This window comes from Aegilops tauschii, chromosome 3 (assembly GCF_002575655.3).
Source record: "Aegilops tauschii subsp. strangulata cultivar AL8/78 chromosome 3, Aet v6.0, whole genome shotgun sequence".
Classification (NCBI taxonomy): Eukaryota; Viridiplantae; Streptophyta; class Magnoliopsida; order Poales; family Poaceae; genus Aegilops; species Aegilops tauschii.
The window spans coordinates 532,648,958-532,669,341 of record NC_053037.3 but is presented as its reverse complement, the minus strand read 5'-3'; the positions used below and the strand labels follow the sequence as shown (position 1 = coordinate 532,669,341).

At 47.4% G+C, this 20,384-nt stretch overlaps 2 protein-coding genes and 1 long non-coding RNA gene across 3 annotated transcripts; 1 reads left to right on the top strand and 2 right to left on the bottom strand.

The window, feature by feature from the left end:
* Nucleotides 1-5,245: 5,245 nt before the first annotated feature.
* LOC120976921 (uncharacterized) lies at nucleotides 5,246-6,605 on the bottom strand. Its single transcript, XR_012181041.1, has 3 exons — nucleotides 6,258-6,605; nucleotides 5,732-6,172; nucleotides 5,246-5,652 (listed from the first exon to the last, which is right to left on the bottom strand). It is a non-coding gene; the product is annotated as an uncharacterized lncRNA (long non-coding RNA).
* A 6,649-nt stretch (nucleotides 6,606-13,254) lies between these two features.
* On the top strand, nucleotides 13,255-17,862 carry LOC109774194 (E3 ubiquitin-protein ligase RGLG2). Its single transcript, XM_020332904.4, has 11 exons — nucleotides 13,255-13,898; nucleotides 14,724-14,808; nucleotides 14,895-15,035; nucleotides 15,117-15,230; nucleotides 15,312-15,409; nucleotides 16,056-16,135; nucleotides 16,304-16,409; nucleotides 16,530-16,657; nucleotides 16,758-16,944; nucleotides 17,054-17,110; nucleotides 17,227-17,862. Exons 1-11 carry the CDS (start codon nucleotides 13,575-13,577, stop codon nucleotides 17,305-17,307), a joined length of 1,401 nt encoding a protein of 466 aa, XP_020188493.1. The 5' UTR covers nucleotides 13,255-13,574; the 3' UTR covers nucleotides 17,308-17,862.
* Nucleotides 17,793-20,090, bottom strand: LOC109774196 (probable proline transporter 2). The gene is made up of 5 exons (XM_020332905.4): nucleotides 19,858-20,090; nucleotides 19,528-19,752; nucleotides 19,261-19,355; nucleotides 18,526-19,059; nucleotides 17,793-18,448 (listed from the first exon to the last, which is right to left on the bottom strand). Exons 1-5 carry the CDS (start codon nucleotides 19,964-19,966, stop codon nucleotides 18,068-18,070), a joined length of 1,344 nt encoding a protein of 447 aa, XP_020188494.1. The 5' UTR covers nucleotides 19,967-20,090; the 3' UTR covers nucleotides 17,793-18,067.
* Nucleotides 20,091-20,384: the final 294 nt, after the last annotated feature.

Sequence of the window (20,384 nt, the reverse complement as noted above, 5' to 3'; positions counted from 1 at the left end):
TTGAGAGCCAAAACGTTGCACCCTGATTTACGACAGTAAACATGTGGATCTTAGTGAGAAAATATCCATGGATCCTAGACCCAGTTTATATGCGGAGTAATTTTTGTTTGTTCCCGCCACCCGTTGAGTTCAATATCGGTGAGCACACATAAGATGCCCCAATCCAAGTATGCTCTTAGGAGGCTAATTAAACCTATAGCTATAATATTTATAAAATAGGAAAGTATATATTATGTTCAAAATGTTGGAAACAATTCATACTTGTACCATAATAAAAGAAAAACAAATAACAACATCAGATGCAGGCATGTAGTACAACTTGATAAAAACAAACATGTCCATAGAAAAGCACAAACAACACAAGATGCTCTCATAAAATCTCCCCCCTTTCCCTTCTTTTCTTCTCATAGACTCGAGCATGAAAAATTAAGGCTATGCCAATAATCATATGGTTGTTCTTTAATTCTGTGGCAATACAAATTTCTTACCAAATGAATCTTATTTCTCTTGTTTCTTCTTCTCATTTAGCACGCATGAGCTCGCCATAGGTTGAGGGGCAGAGGCTGGAGCGGTTAGGGTTATGGACATGGTGTTAGAAATTACCGAAGAATAACTAGATGCCCCCATAATTAGAGAGATGCCCGATCAATGGATGGGCTAATGGTGTGGTAGCTAGTTAGGACAGAGCAACGAGATGAGGCGGTAGCTATGCCGGTCATAGGCGGCCGATGGGATGGAGGTGCCGATGGGTCGACATGTAGTGAGAGAGAAGACAACACAGACATTACAAAAAGCAGGGGAGCCGATGGTGTATCTTGTATGGAGGAACCACCGTGCATGTAGAAGAAGGTAGGGAAACATTGGTGATCCAAGATTCACTGGGATGGGTGATGGAAGAGAAAGAGGTAGTGATAATGAATGTGTTGATTGGAGGGGTAACATAAGGCATTGCCCCAACGACACCAAGTCTAGGACGGTGACACACGAGGTGGTAGAAGATGGTGTGCTGGTGCCTTGGATGATTGGTGTTGAAACTGTACTAACTATTGATGGTCAAGAATGGGGTGAAGGAGGGAGGGCAGATCCGTGACACGATCATCGTAGCTGAAAAGGCGCCATTTATGTGAAGGAATGGCAGGACAAACACGGATGCGGGTTGGATTAAGGCAAATGCAGACGGAACGCTATCTAAGGATGGATCCATAGGTGGTGGGGGTGCAATTCTTCAGGATCACCATGGCTCATTCTAGTTATGCAGAGGCCGGGTGTGTGCTCATTGTGTTATGTATCCTCTTGATGCTCCATTTTGAGCCAATAAAGTCCACCCTTTGTCGAAAAATAGGTGGTGGGGGTGCAATTCTTCAGGATCACCATGGCTCATTCATCGCGAGAGTGTGCCTTTTTCTATTGACCACCACAGAACCAGAGCTAGCAGAGTTGTATGCTTCCAACGAGTGGTGAACCTGTCTGTCGAGATTAAGAGGGGGGGGGGAGTGTCTAGGAGCTACCACTGGAAATGGACTACACAGAGATGGTCAACAAGCTCAAGTCAATTGAGAGAGACCTCTCTCCCCTTGAACCATTTGTAGAAGAGGTGAAGAATCTGCTGCTTTCCGTTCAGCAGGTTGAAGTGCGATGGGATGGATGATCCGCAAACAGTGCCAATCATGGATTAGTTAGGAAAGGTTGATGTAATGAACTTTTCAGAACGTGGCTTCGTAGATTTCTGGGATGTATTAGGAATGCTATGATCTCAGATTTATCCGAGGTCTTCAAATAAAAAGCGGAAATTTCATATAGAAAACCTAGCCCACGCGCATTTGGTGGCTATAGTCACCGTGGTGCCCCCGCATATTTTTTTTTAGAAATACAATATAGGCGGCAAACGCACACAGGCACACACACAACACCCATCCCTATAATTGCGCATATCACACCCTGCCTCTATGAGCACCCGTGAGAGACTGAGCTGACACAAGTGTTGAGACTGACGAGGTCACCACAGACGTCTTGCTGTCGAAGAAACGCCGCCTCCCACTATACAAATATTCGCCTTTCATGAGACAACAAAAGCGTCAAACCTGAAGTTTGACCCCTTATGGGCCGGGGTACCACCGACCTCTTTTTTGTGTGTGAGGGTACCATCCAACCACATATTTATTCTCGTGCCCTTGCATATTCAGCTCGAGAATAACCTCCTCCGGTGACTTAAAAATTGCCATGGCCTACGAACCATTAGGCGCGACTCAGGAGGACACTAGATGTGTGTGTTCCGGTCGCATAACCAGTGAGGTACCAAATGTTTAATTTCCAAAATCCAAATACACAAAGGACATTTTACAAACAATCTCGCGAAGAGTATATTTGTTTCCGGAAAGATGCCATTTATTACCCTTTTTAAGAGAAAACAATCAAAAAGACATCGAGTAGAGGCTAATTTTTTTTAAATAATACATTTTTTTTAAAATTACAGAAATAATACGCAAAAAAAAGATTTTTCAAAAATAATACACCATCGGCCTACTGCAGGCCGACAGAGCCCAGTCGGCCCACAGCAGGCCGACTGGAGGCCCATCAGTGTGCTGCTGGCCGATTGGGCTGTCGGCCAGCAGATTCAAGCCCAGTCGGCCTCCAGTTGGCCGACAGGGCCCAGTCGGCCTGCAGTGGGCCGACTAGGCTCAGTTGGCCTGCTGTGGGCCGACTGGTGCGTGCCTATTTTTAATATTACCGCGAATATTTTTTAAAAGTATATATTTTAACACGTTATGAATACATGGTAACATTTCTTCAAATACATTTTTAATGGAAATACCATTTTTTAAAACCACACAACATTTTTTAAAATGCTTTTCTGAAAATTTCACAAACTTTTTTTAGAAACACGCGAATATTTTCTTAAAATGTCATGATCCATCTAAACATTTGTTAACCCACGTGATATGTGAGTATATTGATTGTAATATCATCTTATATTATGGGATGAAGGGAGTACCATTTTGTAGAATGTCATGGATATTTTTTGGAAACACGAGAATATTTCCAGCAAAGGTGACGTACATTCATTTAGTGGCACGAACCATTTCTTATCATATTTTCCAAAAAAATTGCATGCATTTTTTGAAAGGCGGGAACTTTTTCCATTGTGATGAACATTTGTTTTGAAAGTTATCGACATTTCCAAACTGTGCTTTTCGCGTCATCCATTTTCCGCCACCCATTTCCCGCCACCCATTTCCCGCCATCCATTTCCCGCCACCCATTTCCCGCCACCCATTTCACGCCACCCGTTTCCCGCCACCCGTTTCCCTCCTCCCATTTCCCGCCAACATTTCCCGCCATACCGCAGTCGTTCTTTCCCGCCATTTTCTCGTCTCTATCTATAAAACCCCCTTCAGACGGAGCTGGATAAGCATTGCAGTGTAGTGTAGTTGAGATGTCCCATTATCCTTTCGATCGTAGTTTTCACCCTGGGATGAGCAGTACTCTTCTGAGGCTAGCTACCGATTTCAGGATGGATATAGGATAGTTCCATGGGACGAACTCACCGGTAGTGACACCATAATGAATGAGTTGGCTCACCAATTACGTAGTTCTGGGTGGCCTGAAAGGACCTATGAGGAGGTACGTAAAGAACTTCTTAGGTTGCATGACAGGTGGAAGAAGGTAGTGGTGCCGAAGAGTGAAACTTTCAGAAGGATTGCAGCAAATAATCCATGTTTATGGACTGAGGAAAGCGAGGACGAAGATGATATCTTCATGCCGCCGCTTCCGGGTTCTGCATCGTCGAAGGGCAAGAGTTCTTCATCATCGAAGGGCAAGGTTTCTGCATCGTCGAAGGGCAAGAGTTCTTCATCGTCGAAGGGCAAGAGTTCTGCATCGATCGAGGATGACGATGATGACTTCATGTAGTTTTTATGCTGTATGTTGTGAGTTCAGTTACGTGCCATTTAATTTGGATGTAGTTCTATCTAGTTGTTTGTAATGTCTCGTTGTATGAATATTATGTTCTATCTAAATATGATCTTGTAGAGTAGGCATATATCTCGTAGAGAAATACATAGTCATTTGTCTCATACATAGAATAGACATAAGTTCTCACACAGAAATAGATGGTAATGTCTCTACTGATACATAGGAGCGGCAATGACGACGTCTGGCCTGCCGGGGAGGCGGATCTCGAATGACAAATGCATCACATATAACTCGGTTTCCTGTAGCAATGCAACTGAACAACCCTTTTCCATTCCCATTCGCTCAGCATTTCTTGAATCTTGCCATCATCAGTTATGTCAATCAATTTTCTTTCCCCAGGGCCATCCGAATGCTTGCTGCTGACGTAGTACACAAAATCGTCTTCCTTCAACCCTTGCTTCAACATGAATTTAGTCTTCAACCAATCAAAAGTGAGGTCCACTTCACTAACTTGCACAACACTTGGAGACAAGCCTTGGACATGAACAATAGGGCTAAGCACCCACTGAGTACTCTCAGCCATCTGCAACACACAAATCGCATTGAGTACCTACCCTACCCCTTAATATCCCCACTAACAAATATTAGACATGTCTATATATTACGAAGCTATATATTACAGAATATTAACGGAGCAACTAATACAATTCACCCTCCTACAATTATATTACGAATATTTGCCGTAGCAACTACAAATATTGACAGATTAATTAGTTGACATCTAAAAATATTAACAAAAACTACCGGAGCACGTACGAAAAATAAAATGTGGGCTTAAATATACCCTTGAAGCGTGCGTGCGAAGGATGAAGGACGAACGGCGGCCACCAAACTGCCGGTGCTCCGGCTCGAACGAAGAATGACGAACAACAGCTTCACCTCCACCACAGTGCTCCAATTTACCACCAGCACACTGCAATGCTTATGCAGCTTCGTCTGAAGGGGGTTTTATAGGTAGAGAGGAGAAAATGGCGGGAAAGAACGGCTGCGATATGGAGGGAAAGGGTTGGCGGGAAACGGGTGGCGGGAAACGGGTGGCGGGAAAAGGGTGGAGGGAAACGGGTGGCGGGAAACGGGTGGCGGGAAAAAGTTGGCGCGAACATATGGCGGGAAAAAATTGGCGCGAACATATGACGATGATGACTTCATGTAGTTTTTATGCTGTATGTTGTGAGTTCAGTTACGTACCATTTAATTTAGATATAGTTCTATCTATTTGCTTGCAATGTCTCGTTGTATGAATATTATGTTCTATCTACATATGATCTTGTAGTTCCGATAACAGAGTACTAAAATAGAGTAGGCATATGTCTCGTACATAAGTACATAGTCATTTGTCTCATACATAGAATAGACATAAGTCTTACACAGAAATAGATGGTAATGTCTCTACTGATACAGATACATAGAAGCGTCAGTGACGACGTCTGGCCTGGCGGGGAGGCGGATCTGGAATCGGGGACCATCCCAACCTGTCGGGTGCCCTAACGTGACGAGGAGGAATCTCAGACTCTCCCTGGTCATGCTGTGTATCCTGTGTGGGGCCTGGTGGAGGAGTCGAAAACATGTTCATCCACTGGGTGTGCTGCGACATCTGAGCCTGTATGTTGTCCTCGGGATGTTGATCACTCCCCCACGTATCATGTGATGCCGACATAGACGCCTGATATCCATAGGCCCCTACGCGATGAAACGGTTCATCATGAAGAATGAGGTCGCGTCAATTAATATTGAAAACAATAAATATGAAGACACATACCTGCTGGGTGTGACGTCTGCTCTGGCTGAAACACGAAACTGGAGGGACCGTGCTGCTGTGGCTGTGGAGAAAACACGAAGCTCGACGAGGGACCGTGTTGCTGTGGCTGTGGAGAAAACACGAAGCTCGACGTGGGACCATAGTGCTGCGGGTGCCACGTAGAACTGCCAGGTTGGCAGGACGGGGTGGCATGGTTGTCGGCTGTTGTGCTAGGCGTGGACGTGGTTGATGTCGTTGCATGGAGTGACGCGGCTGCTCCTGCTCGTGCTGAACAACATCGGTTCTCCGGGTGCACGTGATAGCCTCGTACACAGTCCGTATCTTATTCTGAATTCTTTCCAAGAAGGGCTGTACCACTGGACGATGTTGAAGAAGAGGTCCAGACGATAGTGATCGTCCAAAGGTGGTCACGTCGTCGTACAGTTCGCGTGTCAAGGTAGCCTGCAAATTTCCATGACGATTAATAATGTCTGTCTCTTGCACGTCAAAGTATGTGACAACATTACGTAAAGAAAAAATATCTTACCGCGTACTGCCTAGAGCCCGAAGTATCATAGCTCGGGTACATATCCGACGGAGTAGGATCCGGTAACTCCTCTGGGTGGGAGTACTCAACAATGCGTAACCGTGTTCCGGTCATGTAGCGCCGCAAATAGAGATTGAATTCATCGAGATCGAAATTGTGATTCTCGTGCCATAGATTTGTGTTTGCTGTCTCCCATTCTATAACATACGGCTCTAGTCTAACTAGCCATTCAGCAGTTGTCCTGTTCATGCCCTTCCTTGTCGTCCTAAAATTGTGGTGTGTGTTCAACAATTACCTAAAGCTTCGAATGGAGTACTATGAAAGAAAATGCAACATTGAAAAACTGGTTAATACCTGTGGATGTGTGCTGGCACCGGGTTCTCTATAGGGGGAGGTAGCTCCAACTGCAGAAGACCAAATTGCCTCATAACCCTCTGTTGTGCCATCTCCTCGACGAAGACATCGAAGATGATCTTAGATTTTGTCATCCAGTAATCTCGGTCCCTTGTGCATAGCACAGACATACCAGCAGGGTATCTCGCTTGTATGGCTGCTGCCGTGTAGGGCTGCCAGATTACCCCGGTGTACGCATCGAACTGCTCGTTCAATGTTGTGTACGCCTTCCTGGTCTGATCACTAGCAAAGCGTCTCTGCAGAGAATAAAAGTTAGTAGCCGCTCGCATCGATCGATCTCTTGTGCAGAAAAAGTTGCATTAAAGTACAACACGGTGCATACCTTGCGACAAGTCCAACACAGACCGAAAGTAGGCATGTCGATGCCCTCAACATCAAACATGGCGTCCATAGGCTCATGAACCCGTACATCTGGTCGCCCTATAGAGAACCTCTCCCACGACCACAGCTGTAGGAATAGAGGGCATCCAAGAAGGGCTGGCTTTCTCGATGTAAGCTGGCAACCGTTGCACATACCTCGGTATGTAGCCGCTAACACCGCCGAACCCCAACTCCTCTGTCTGATCTGATCAGTCGTCTGAGCGCTCGCTATCTCGAGTGCCATAGGGATGTAGAGGGCGCTGATAGTGGTGACATGGTTCTCCGTGAACATCACCTTGCCGAAAAGCCACAGTAAGTAGGCCTCGAGGCTCCGAGTGATCTGTTCCGCAGTCAAGGGCGCCCGGAAGTTCTGGATCTGCATTAAGCGAAGAGAAAGTTTTAGTCAGCCGCAATTATTTTCTCTACAACTTTATGCGCGATAACTTGAAGAGAATAGGTAGGGGAAATTACCCGGAAATTTAGCAACCACTCATACTTAGGTCCGTGATGCTCCCATACCGGATCGGGAGCATCCGGAAAAACACCGTGAAAACGTTCTGTGAGAGCTCGCTCCCAACCAGCCGGTGCGTCCAACGGTCCTACGGCATGACCTGCCAACGGTAGTCCCAGCAAAAGTGACACATCCTCCAGAGTAGGAGCCATCTCTCCCCATCTGAAGTGAAACGTGTGGGTCTCTGGCCTCCAACGGTCCACTAAGCAGCTCAGCAAAGACCCATCGATGGCGACGCGTTTCTCACCCGGGATAGATTCAACCAGACGCGCGAAAGGTAAAAGGCCGGCCCATTTCAACCTTCATCAGAGAACTTTTCAGTTACTGTCTCCCATTTCAACCATTAATATGCATGTCAGTGTGCAAATTAATAAAGCACGTACCGCTGAAGCCATCCTGAGTGTATCTTCCAGTTTTCCTTAGGAGTGCGAGTGACGAGAGGCTCAAGCTTGCGCTCATACCATATCGCACCACGATGACCCTTGTCAATGTCCCCATTCAGCAACCACAATCCCGACATTCCTGCATTTACAAAATTCAGAACAAAGTGCCACACTTAATAAAAATTCAGAACATAGTGCCACACTTAATAAAAATTCATAACGTAGTGGCACACTTAATTAAAATTCATAACATAGTGGCACTCTTAATAAAAATTCAGAACATAGTGTCACACTTAATAAAAATTCAGAACATAGTGCCACACTTAATAAAAATTCAGAACATAGTCCCACACTTAATAAAAATTCAGAACATAGTGTCACACTTAATAAAAATTCAGAACATAGTGCCACACTTAATACAAATTTCAGAACATAGTGCCATAGCACACTTATTATAAATTCAGAACAAACTAGTGCTAACTTAGCTTCTTCCTCTCGCCCTTACTCCTCTACTACCTCTACCTCCTCTTCTTCCCCGGTTGCCTCGTCCACGCCCAATGACGAAAGTGGGACAATTAGTGTCCCTATGGCCAAATTCATTGCATAGAATGCATTGCCTAGTCGGACCTCCTGCTTCAGATTCATCCATATCATTTCGGATGCGCTGACACTGCCGTCTGCCTCTACTTGTACGCATATGCTCTGGGTTTGGAATGTAACGCCTATCGGCGGGGTTGACGCTGTTGAAATTACCCATTGCTCGAAAACCCATCAGCTCACCTGTCCAGGTATTGAGGACAGCCTCTTTCAGAAAATATGGAGACACAAACGATATTGCGTCCATTCCAAGCTGCCCGCAAGCAGCAAGTACATGTGAGCAAGGTAGGTGAAGCAATTTCGGTTTATTGCATGTGCACTCACACGTTGGCCAGGCTTCATTGCCAATTTTCACCTCATGCGTCCTCAACTCATTTGCACATCCGAATTTGTTGTTGGCTAAGCGGACCTCAAACCTTCTTTCTTGATTACCGATGGCGACTACAGTGTGTGACCTAGCTTTTTGCATCTTGTTGTCCATGTACTTCGTGACTCTTTCACAGTACCGTGTATTTGGGTTGTTCAAGATATGCTGCTCTGCTATTTGACGTCTGTCTCTGAAATACTTGACGGTGCCATAGAAAATACCCTCAACGATGGCTGTAAGTGGCAATGCCCGGTTTCCTCTGAGGACAAAGTTGTATGTTTCCGCGAGGTTCGTTGTCATGACACCGTACCTTGCTCCATGTGTGTCATGTAGCAAAGACCACCTCTCCAGAGGCTCATGCTCTATCCACTGCTCGAAGGTTTTAATCGACCTCCCGAGCCTTCTCCTAGTACCAGGTGGGTCAAAGCCTGGCAGGTCACATAGCCCAACAGCCTCCTCCTCCATGGCCGCTGTTCCTGTTGCCAACTGTGCAGCTACTGCTTCAACATGTGCCCTCACCGCTGCATCTCTTGCAGCTTTTCTGTCCCTCACGTGTCTCTGCGTGCACACATTAAGTCTGTCGCGTATCAAATTGTACTTCCATAACTGGTTCTGCTTGCAGAGTTTTTTGAACAGATTCATCAGGTTCTTATTTCTAAACTGCGAGAAGAAATTAGCCCCGAGATGGCGCATGCACCAACGGCTCTGCAAGTCCTGCCATGGAACTTGTTCCTCAGGGCCTGGGTTTGTCAGTGTCCTTATCGCACTGAGTATACCTGCACGCCTGTCATGAAGGATGCACACATTCGGCTTCTCCTTGACAACTGATATTTTCAACTGCCTGAAGAACCATGTCCAACTTTCTATGTTCTCACTCTCCACAAAAGCAAATGCCAGTGGGACGACTTGATTTTGGCCGTCTTGACCTATGGCTGTCAGTATCTGACCCTTGTACTTGCCTGTGAGAAAAGTACCGTCAACACATATCACCGGTCGGCAATGCCTGAAAGCTTCGATGCATACACCGAAAGAGAAGAAGAGATGATGCAAAACCCTCACAGTTGGGAACTCTGGCATGAACATGTCTTGGATATCGATATAGGTGCCTGGATTCCGCTGCTGCAGGGTGTGGAGGAGGTGGACAACAGAGTCATATGCATCAAAATAAGAACCAAATCTCCTCTCAAGCGCTGCATGCTTAGCCCTCCAAGCCTTGCCATAAGAAATTCTGTACTTCAACCTGGCGAACACTTTTGTCTGCACTGCCTTCACTTCCATAGCTTTGCCTTGCACTATCTCATCGTAAAACAGTCGAGCAATAAGCGTGGATGAAAGGTTGGCATGATCTTGAGGGATGCAGGGAATAAGACAAGTGTGATTAACTAAGTCACTTATCACCCAACTTGTGCCATACTTAGGGAGAAAGCCGTGCACCCTTGCGGGACAATCTGCATTCTTGCATACCATTGTGAGGAATTTCTGACTGGACACCTCAGCTTTGAAAACCCTTTGCGTGGACATTGCCCAATTAATTATTGCATCCTTCAGGGCTTGCTTGTTCGGATACATAGCACCCGTCGCAATATTGTTCTGGTGATATTGCCGGGCTGAATCATGTCCATCATTCACGGTCATTGCACATGATAAGTCATGATTCCACCATGCAGGATTCGGGACCTCCTCTGCATTTTCTTCTTCATCTGACTCGTCAGAATCATCGGCATGACCCCTTTCAACATCGGTGTCTTCTTCTTTCATCTGGTTCTGCATGTGCCCATCTACCTCGTCAGCGTCCACCTCACCATTGTAATCACCATCGGCATTTCCTCCTTCTACCTGACTACTCTGCCCTGGTTCATAACCATAAGCATTTCCTCCTTCTACCTGACTGCTCTGTCCTTGGTCGTAACCATAAGCATTTCCTCCTTCTACATGACTGCTCTGTCCTTCGTAGCCACCCTCCCCTTCATGTGCAGTGACCTCCTGCACGACGGGAAGCACTAAAGCAACAGGATTGCATCCCCTTCGTTCACAACCTTGTAACCACCGCACCCAATCGGAGTCTCCCTCTATTGGCCTCAAATAAAAGTAAATTTTTGAACTTGACCGTGTCCACAATGCATGAACACCGACGGTGTTTGTTTCAGTATCAAGACCTAAACTTGCCGCAATCCATTCTTTCAACTGACTAACAGACCATGTTTGTGGTGCGCTGATTGCAACCTCTATGTGAGTAAATTCACTCAGATCTGCTCCCAACTCATTTGTTTGGACAGTACCAGGACCATAGTAAAATCTCAACTTCACTACATCGGACATCTCGACTCACCTATTTTTTTTCAACATCGAAATACAAGTATTAGACATGTCTATATATATATTACCAGGACCATAGTAAATAATATAATAAATAGGCCCATGTTTACTAATAATAAATAGGCCTCAAATAATAATAAAAATATAACCGACAAATATGATAATTCAGTTTATTTGAATTATATGGCCATGTTGATGTATTTTTTATTTTAATCTATGTTAAAATAATTTAGAAAAAGGCATGCGTCTTATTTCTACGATCATGTAAAATTCTTCCTTGCTAAGAAGTTTTTTTGTTAAACTACAGCGTGGCCGTTTAAAAAAAAACATTGTGGCATTGCTTGTTATGGGTTAAACTTTAGAAAATACGCATAATAAAGGTTAGCGGGTAATCCGCTTCATATTCGCATCGGGTACGGACTGAAACGTTTTTTAACATGTAGTTCTACTTTTCCTATTTTTTGCTTGCTTATTAAATTTTTATTATGTTTCCAACTCTTCAAAAAAATCTTCTTAATCGTTTTTTAACATCGTTTTTTAACATGTAATATTATTCGTTTTCCTATGCACATGCCGCCTACCCCAACTCTTCAAACTCTTTTTTTTAACATCGTTTTTTAAATTTTTATTATGTTTCCAACTCTATTTTTTAACATCGTTTTTTAACATGTAATATTATTCGTTTTGCTATGCACATGCCGACCCTAACTCTTCAAAAAAAAAACTTGTCTCTTCTTTCCAAGTTTTTATTCATGTTTCCAACTTCTTATCCCGCAACTGTGTACCTACAACTATATTACGAATAAACGCACACAAATTTATTTTCACATCAAACGAAGCGTGCGTGCGAACGAATAATATTTACGTATACTACCGGGGCAAATAACAATATTTCCGTATACTACCGGGCCAAAAAACAATAATCGCACACAAATATTTACGTATACTACCGCGGCAAATAACAATATTTACGTATAATCCCGGACCACCTACGAAAAATAAAATGAGGGCTGAAATATACCCTTGAAGCGTGCGTGCGAACGAAGAACGAAGAACGAAGAACCACGAACGAAGAACGAAGAACGACGAACGACGAACGACGAACGACGAACGACGAACGACCTCCACCACCACCACCTCCACCACCTCCACCACCACCACCACCTCACCACCCCAACTGCCCCAGCGACGAACACTGCCCCAACTTCACCACCACCACCTCCACCAAAATGCTCACCACGACCACCACGAGCTACCCCGTCAGTAGATCAACACCTTTTTTCGCTGCCCTAAATGAGTTGAACCCATTCACGGTGCCAAAATCGCGAAAATGTAGCTCATTTAGGTGCACAAATGGGTGTCATTTTTCTGTAGAGAGAGGAGAAGGAAGAACACAGAAGAAAGGAGCAATGGGAGAAGAAGAATGGAGGAAGGAGAGCAGGAAAGAAAGAGGGAAGGAGAGGATAAGGGCGGGCTGGCCTGCGCGCGTCAGGTCGGCCGCACCCTGTCGGCCACCAGGTGGCCGATCGGCCTGCGGGAAGCCGACAGGGGCGCACCACGCCGACAGGCCGCTGCCTCCCCCCTCGCGACGTGGCACGACCAACCACAGGCCGCCGCGTGGCTGCCCGGCCTGCAGTCGGCCTCCTGATAGCCGATCGGCCTGCTGTAGGCCGACTGGGCTCAGTCGGCCTGCAGTGGGCCGACGGTGTATTATTCTTGTAAATTCTTTATTCTGCGTATTATTTCTGTAATTTTTTTTAAAAAAGTATTATTTAAAAAAAATTAGCTCGAGTAGAGTGAATAGGCAACTGTAGGCCGAAGGACGTCATTTATTACTTCGAAGGCTACTGTAAATAACATTCGAGCGGAAAGCTGGCTCGCTTTCGAGGATCACGACGCGAAGATTCCACGTAGCAAGCGCAAGCGCAGCAGGTGGCGAGCAGTTTCCTCCGGGATGAGTTTTCTTGCACGTGAGCGCTAGGCGTGTGGGATGTGGACCGCACCACCCTCTGGATGGATATATACTCCTCCGGTTCCCCGTGATAGCTCGACGCATCCACTCGCCCCCAAAAAGTCTCCCAGCCAAATCAAAACTCCAACCACCGTCAGCCAAGCGAACAGCAGCCCCAGCACAGGACGCATCCCCGGGGCCCGGCCGAGGCAGGCGGCGAAACGAAGCACACAGGAAGCATCCTCGCGACCCCGCAAGCAAACCTCCAAGCCGTCGCCGCGGTCGCCTCCACACCCGGTCGTCGCGCGCCGCCGTTGCCGCAGCAGCCGCCTCCACCGCCACCGCGTTCTGATCTGCGGAGATACGCGTCTACTTACTCTTCAGGCGAGGGCGGAGGGGCAGAGAGCCAGACAGAGGCATGGGGGGCGGGCATTCGAGGAGCGAGTCGAGGGAGGGGAGCGGGAACGGGCGGTACGCGCACTCCGCGTCCTTCCAGCAGCCGGCGGCGCCGCACTGGGGGCCGCCGGGGGCGGGAGGGTACCCGTACGGCGCCGGCCAGGACGCGCAGGGCGGGTACTACGGCGCGCCGCCGCAGCAGGGGGGCTACGCCGCGCCCTACCCGGCCTACCAGCCCGCGCCCGCCGCCGCGCAGCCGCCGCCCGCGCGGGCGGGAGGGGCCAACAAGCCACGCCTCGACCGGCGCTACTCGCGGATCGCCGACGACTTCCGGTCCGTGGAGCAGGTACGCGCGCGCGTGTGATTTCGAGTTTGTTGGGATTGTTATTAGTTCAAGCGGCTGCTGCAGTTTCGCGTGTTCGTCCGGAACTCTCGATGCGAATAGATCGAAACAGTGAATTGGTGCGTCATACCAAGTCCCTAGATCCCATCTTTGGATTGCTGGGAAGTTGGTGGCGTCGCCGATTTGTGCTTCGTAGTCGGTCAATCGGCGGCCCATTCGAGATTTCCAGAGAGTTCAGGATGCTCCGTTAGCTGGTCGACCCAATTTGAGTTCACGCCGAATCGGAACGAGATTAACTCGTGGTCAACCATCAATCACTGTTGATGAATGATTCCCGCACACGATAATAAAAGAAATTGGCTGGTCGCAGCTCACTAGAAGAATTATACATGTTTATTGGGTGGTTGCCAACTTGGTAATTATGTTTGCTTGTACTAGTTGGTGTGTGTTGCTTGGTCTTCTCAAACAGGATAATGACTATGAGTGGCAATAATCTATCGCCTCAAGTTCTGGGATGCTCAGTCGCCGAATGTGCCGTGTAGATGCCTGTATATTGTCACAAATGGTGCAGTTTGTCTGACACTGACTGCTTCACTTTCCCGATTAAATCTGATATCATACTTTCCTATCGGTTTCGCAAGTATGGCCCACTGCATTTCTTACTGCAACTAGTAGCTTATCAATCAGAAGTTTGTTCACCAACTTCTGTTGGGTTCTGGCGTTCTTTCTGCATACTGGCTTCAGTGTCAATAGTATAAGATTCAGGCACATAAGCAAACAATTGATTTTCAAAATTCGGATAGTTAAGAATTGATGATGTGTTTGCAGGTTACTGATGCTCTAGCTCAAGCTGGACTCGAGTCTTCGAATCTCATCGTGGGCATTGATTTCACAAAGAGCAATGAATGGACAGGTTACTGCTTGTGAACCACCTCTTTGCTTTATTCCCAATAATCAGTTCCACTGATCCTGATGCTAATGATTTGTTCCCTTCATCAGGAAAATTCTCCTTCCATGGCCGTAGTTTACATCACATCAGCAATGTGCCAAATCCTTATGAACAAGGAATCTCGATTCTTGGACAGACATTGTCTAAATTTGATGAAGATAACTTGATTCCCTGCTTCGGGTTTGGAGATGGTAAAGATCGAGTAATAGTTGATCATTTCTCACCACTCTGACGATTTATCTAAATCATATCCATTTGTGTACTTTTTTCAGCATCTACACATGACCAAGATGTATTCTGTTTTTACCCTGATGAGAGACCTTGCAATGGATTCTCAGAAGCTCTTGAGCGATACAGGGAGCTTGTTCCGCATTTGCGCTTGGCTGGTAGGCTTAAGTCACCCTATTGTCTTTCAAGTAGGTTCGATTGGTGTGTTAGTTCTGAGTATTAATGTTGATTTTGAACAGGACCGACATCTTTTGCACCAATAATTGAGATGGCTATGACCATCGTGGAGCAAAGTGGTGGGCAGTACCATGTTCTGCTGATAATTGCTGACGGACAGGTACTATGTTAACACTTTACCCTCTTCTGACGGTACATGTAATTGCACAGTTTGTAGTTCTGACTTCTGAGCAGTGGGCATGCAAGACATGCTTCATTTAGAATTGTTGCATTCCAACCGCAAGATGCTTTTTTCTTGTTCTGTTAACATAGGCATGACTGTTTGTGTGTATGCATATCTGGAGTGCTGTTTTGTATAATATTCCCTCCGTTCGTTTTTATAAGACGTTTTGGACAGCTAGCTTTGAACTGTTTTGGGCACTGTCTGAATTGTCTAAAACGTCTTACAAAAGTGAACAGAGGAAGTAATAAACATACACAGAAGAAAACCTCTATATCTGGTAAAAGCTGTATAACTTTTATTTGAAGATCAAACTCCTATATCTGGTAAAAGCTGTATAACTTTTGAAGAACTTCAACTCGATATTCATGTGTTTGCGAAATCGTAATCATTCTCCCAGGATATGTATCCTTCTTTTATTAATCTGAAATATATACCCTGTACTGTAGTGTCAAACTGTTCTCTTCACACTTGATCAAATAGTTCATATTTGCGATTATCATATTTTCCATGTTCTCTCTGCTGTATAACCTCAAAACTGGACATGTTCTTTATGTTCTCTTGTTAACTTGTGTTCTTTACTTAGGTCACAAGGAGTGTAGATACTGCATCTGGGCAGCTGAGTTCCCAAGAGCAAAAGACTGTTGATGCCATTGTGAGGGCCAGGTTAGTCCTCAATATTACCTTCGTTATAATGTTTTGATATGTTCAGAGTGATGTGCACCTCACCCTCATTTTTGCAGTGACTACTTGCTTTATTGTGTGCACTGAATTTATTGCCCTCCCATGTCATGGATGTTGCTCATCGCTTCAGTTTTTTGCTTATGTATGCAGTGAACTGCCGCTATCTATTGTGTTAGTAGGAGTTGGTGATGGCCCATGGGACATGATGAAGGAATTTGATGATAACATTCCTGCCCGGGCTTTTGATAATTTTCAAGTAAGTCACAGGGGAACGTAGTGATAAAAGATCTGATATGATTGATGTCATATGTTTTTCCTTATCTGAACCTTGACCGACTGACGCCATTGTAACACTAAGAATCTGTTACTTGTCCAGTTTGTGAACTTCTCGGAGATAATGTCCAAAAACATGCCACAATCAAGAAAAGAGGCAGCGTTTGCACTTTCAGCCTTGATGGAGATACCACAACAGTACAAAGCAACTGTGGAATTAGGAATATTAGGGTATGCTCCACCCCACCCCTTTCAAGTGCACTACATGGCTCCATTGATTTTTTAACTTTCTGATGAAATATGCGCTGACTTGTATCAATGTGGCAAACAGTCGTCGCTCTATGAAGGCTCCAGAAAGGGTTCCTCTGCCTCCTCCTGGTGGAAGCCATGATGCTTATTCCTATGGAACTAAAAGCTTTAGTAAACCTCAGCCTAGTACATCTTCATCAGCGTATCCTCCCTATGAAACTGCACATAGTGCGGCCCCTGCTGCACCGTCTTCTGCTTATGATAATCAGGTAAAGTTTCACCTGTCGTAGATGCAAATGTCACCTGATCTTTTAATTTCCTATTTCTTTATGCCAAATTTGCGGTCTCCAGCGTCTTACTAGCATTACTCATGTGCAGGTTTGCCCTATCTGCCTTGTGAACCCGAAAGACATGGCTTTTGGCTGTGGACACCAGGTGAGTGGATTAGCGCATTGTTGTTGCTTCTTGGGAAATCATTTTCTGTTTTTTGTGCGTGGGTTGAAACGTCGGCATCAAAATCATTTGTAATAACAAAAGTGTTTGCTTTGCAGACCTGCTGTGAATGTGGACAGACTTTGGAGTCATGCCCAATCTGCCGGAGCCCAATCACCACCAGAATAAAGCTATATTAGCAAGTGGTGGTTTGGATCACTGCTGATGGGTGGCGTTGCTGGAGACCACCCCTGCGTCACACTGGACGATGGACTGCAGGCTCTCCAAGCTCAGTCCATGAAGGGCTCGATCGGCTCTCGGAGATTACGCCAGGCATCGGTCTGCGTCGAGTTCTGCAGGGCCGATGAATCCGCCGCTCCAAAGATGGGAGCAGGGGCCGGTCTCGAGTATCTACACCCAACCAGGAATGATCCAAACTCCAGCCGGAGGAAACAGATGCAGGTTTTCAAGGGCCATTGGCATGCGAAAACAACAAAAAAAAAAGGGAAAAAGAAGAGAAAAACGAGAAACTGCTGCTGATGGATCCAGCAAACCGTGTGTGGTACTTGCAAGTGTGTACATATGGATGTGGTTCTGAGCTGCCGTTTGTTTCACCCGGGATATGTTTGTTTTTTGATTGATTGATTGATTCGTCTGTACAAATCCGCCCGCAGTGATGTCTTCCAAGGGGAAGTGGCATTATTTTATTTTATCTTTGGTTTTCGTTCCGAAATGGAAGCTGCTTCTTGCTCAAATGGCGTCCAATGCAGGTGGTTCACCACCACTACTATGACTATGAGTACTGCTATTTTTTGGTCTCACGTTTGGCATGTTAACGTGCCCACGAATTGACACGGATACGATGGTCTGGTGGTGGTGGTAGTAGTAACTGTTATGTCACGGTTGGGCGCACGTACTGCATCATCATCCTGCCGTCCTGCGCGGCGGGATAGTCGTGCTCTAGGTGTCGGCGAAGAAGCGGTAGACGCTGGCGTTGTGCAGGATGAGTCTGACGGCGGCGGCGGAGGTGGCGAGGCCGACGGCGGAGGAGACGACGATGATGCCCCAGTGCCAGAGCCTGCCCCATCTCCCGTCGCACTCCCCTTTGATCTTGAGGACGATCATGCTGGGGAACATGAAGGTGAGCGGGAAGAGCGCGAAGGAGCCGAAGAGGTTGACGAAGTCGCCCATGAATGGGAAGAGCGCGGTGACGAAGACGTTGACCCCGAAGAGCAGCCCCCTGGCGAAGAGCCTGCGCGTCATGTTGTAGCGCGAGAACATGCCCTCCTCCAGCCGCTGCAGCCCCGTGTCCATGCCCTCGTGGATCGGCACCGTGAACAGCTGCACCGGCATCATCAGCACCCATGTGTACGTACGTAGTGGCCATCACAACTTGGATCGTTTGAAATTACTCTTACGTGCTGCGAGACGATGCTCTGGAGGAAGGCGGTGGCGTTGATGAGCACGGAGGCCCAGCGCGGGCCGGAGAGCTGGTTGGGGAGGTACTCGGACGCGGCGGCGCCGTACGCCCAGTACCCGGCCACGCTGATCCCGTAGTACCCCGCGGCGCCCACCGTGTACTGCAGCGCCAGCGCCCGCCGCATGTTGCCCACCGCCGGCTTACGCAGCGTCGACTGGATCTCCGGGAGCAGGCCCGAGGTGTTGCACACCAGGATCGCCGCCACGGCCCCCAGCGCGTTGAACGCCTTCTCCGCCCCCGTCCCGTGGATGCTGTAGTCCCTCCCGCTCCGATCGTTCGACCGGCCGTCTCTGACGAGGACGGCCAGCAGCGCCACGTCGAAGGTGACGGTGAGCGCGGCGGAGGTGGCCAGCCAGTTCCTCATGGCGGAGATGGTGGGCACGAAGTAGGCGAAGGCGAAGTAGACGAACCCCGTCGCGGCGATGAACCACTGCAGCCGCGGAGGCGTCTGGGTGAACTCCGCGCTGATCGCCTGCATGCGGGTGGAAAGCAACGCACGCACGCACGCACGTTGACTTTGGTTAGTTAAGTTAATCGTGCAAGTTGCTCGCGCTAATGCTATTTTGACTCATGATCAACTAATTAATCAACCAATTTGGAGCAGTAATATTGTTGTGTGTCTATGGAAAATGTTACTACTACAGAGTAGTGATGGCTCCGTAATTATACGTACCTTGAGTGCTCTTCCGCCGAGCAGAATGAAGCCCATGCTTCCCAGGAGCAGGGTGGTGAACTGCAGGAACCAGGTGAGGTAGTACATTTTCCTCCCTTCACACGCACAGCAAGCAGAGCGTAATCAGTGAGGACGTGCCGGATGCATTTCGTTCTCTTCTCCGTTATGATTAGTCACGAAGCTCTTATTAAGTCATTGAGTCAGCCTAGCTAGAACGCTTTTTCGAAAAGAAAAAAGAAACTCTGGCTAGAACGATAGCTAGCGTACCGAAGACGAAGCCCATGAGGTCCCTGTAGCGGATGAACCTCTGGCCGTCGACGACGTGGAGGCCGGCGAGGAGCCAGTTGGCGTACCAGGCGGCGGCGGCGAGGAGCAGCAGGCAGGCGGCGCCCCACCCCCACCCCAGCGGCACCATCATCAGGTTGGAGAAGCTGAGCACGTAGGCGCAGTTGAACCCCGTCACCAGCAGCAGCCCAACCTGCTGCCATGAATCTGCAAACGTGCTCATGCATACTCCCGCGTCATTCCATTGCCATGCATCTCGAAACTTAACAAGCTACTAGTAGATGGATTATTGACGTTTACACGACGACGAACCTGTGTCTACCGCGTGGGCGGTGGCCGCGGTGGTGTACCCGCTGCCGTCGCCGCCGGCCTTGTGCTGCGCTCCGGCTCCCGCCTCCGTGTCCAGCGACGAGGAGGCCATGGCTAACTGATCGCTTCTCTAGTTCTCTTTTTCTGCTACGTCGTCGAGCTGCCTGTGCTGAGCGAATCTGTTTGAACGAACCTAGGGAGGCAGGCAGGAAGGGAACCGGCGAAGGATATGGCCTAACAGCTCATATAGCGCCCAGATATATAGACGAAGGAGTAGTGAGGTCACAAACCAAAGGTCCTGTGATCATGCATGTCGTTGCCAGGGTCTAGTAAAGGTGCACCACTAGCGTCGATCGGCCTGCTCAGCACGAGGGCGGACGTACGTACGTATCCGGCCCGCGCGCGAGTGCGTAGGCCCCTCCCCTAAAAACGACCTACGTGCAAAATCAAATCAGATCAAATCAAACCGCAAGTGGCAGCGAAATGTGATGTGATAGTTCCTTATTAAACGTACGCGATGCTCCTCCAGC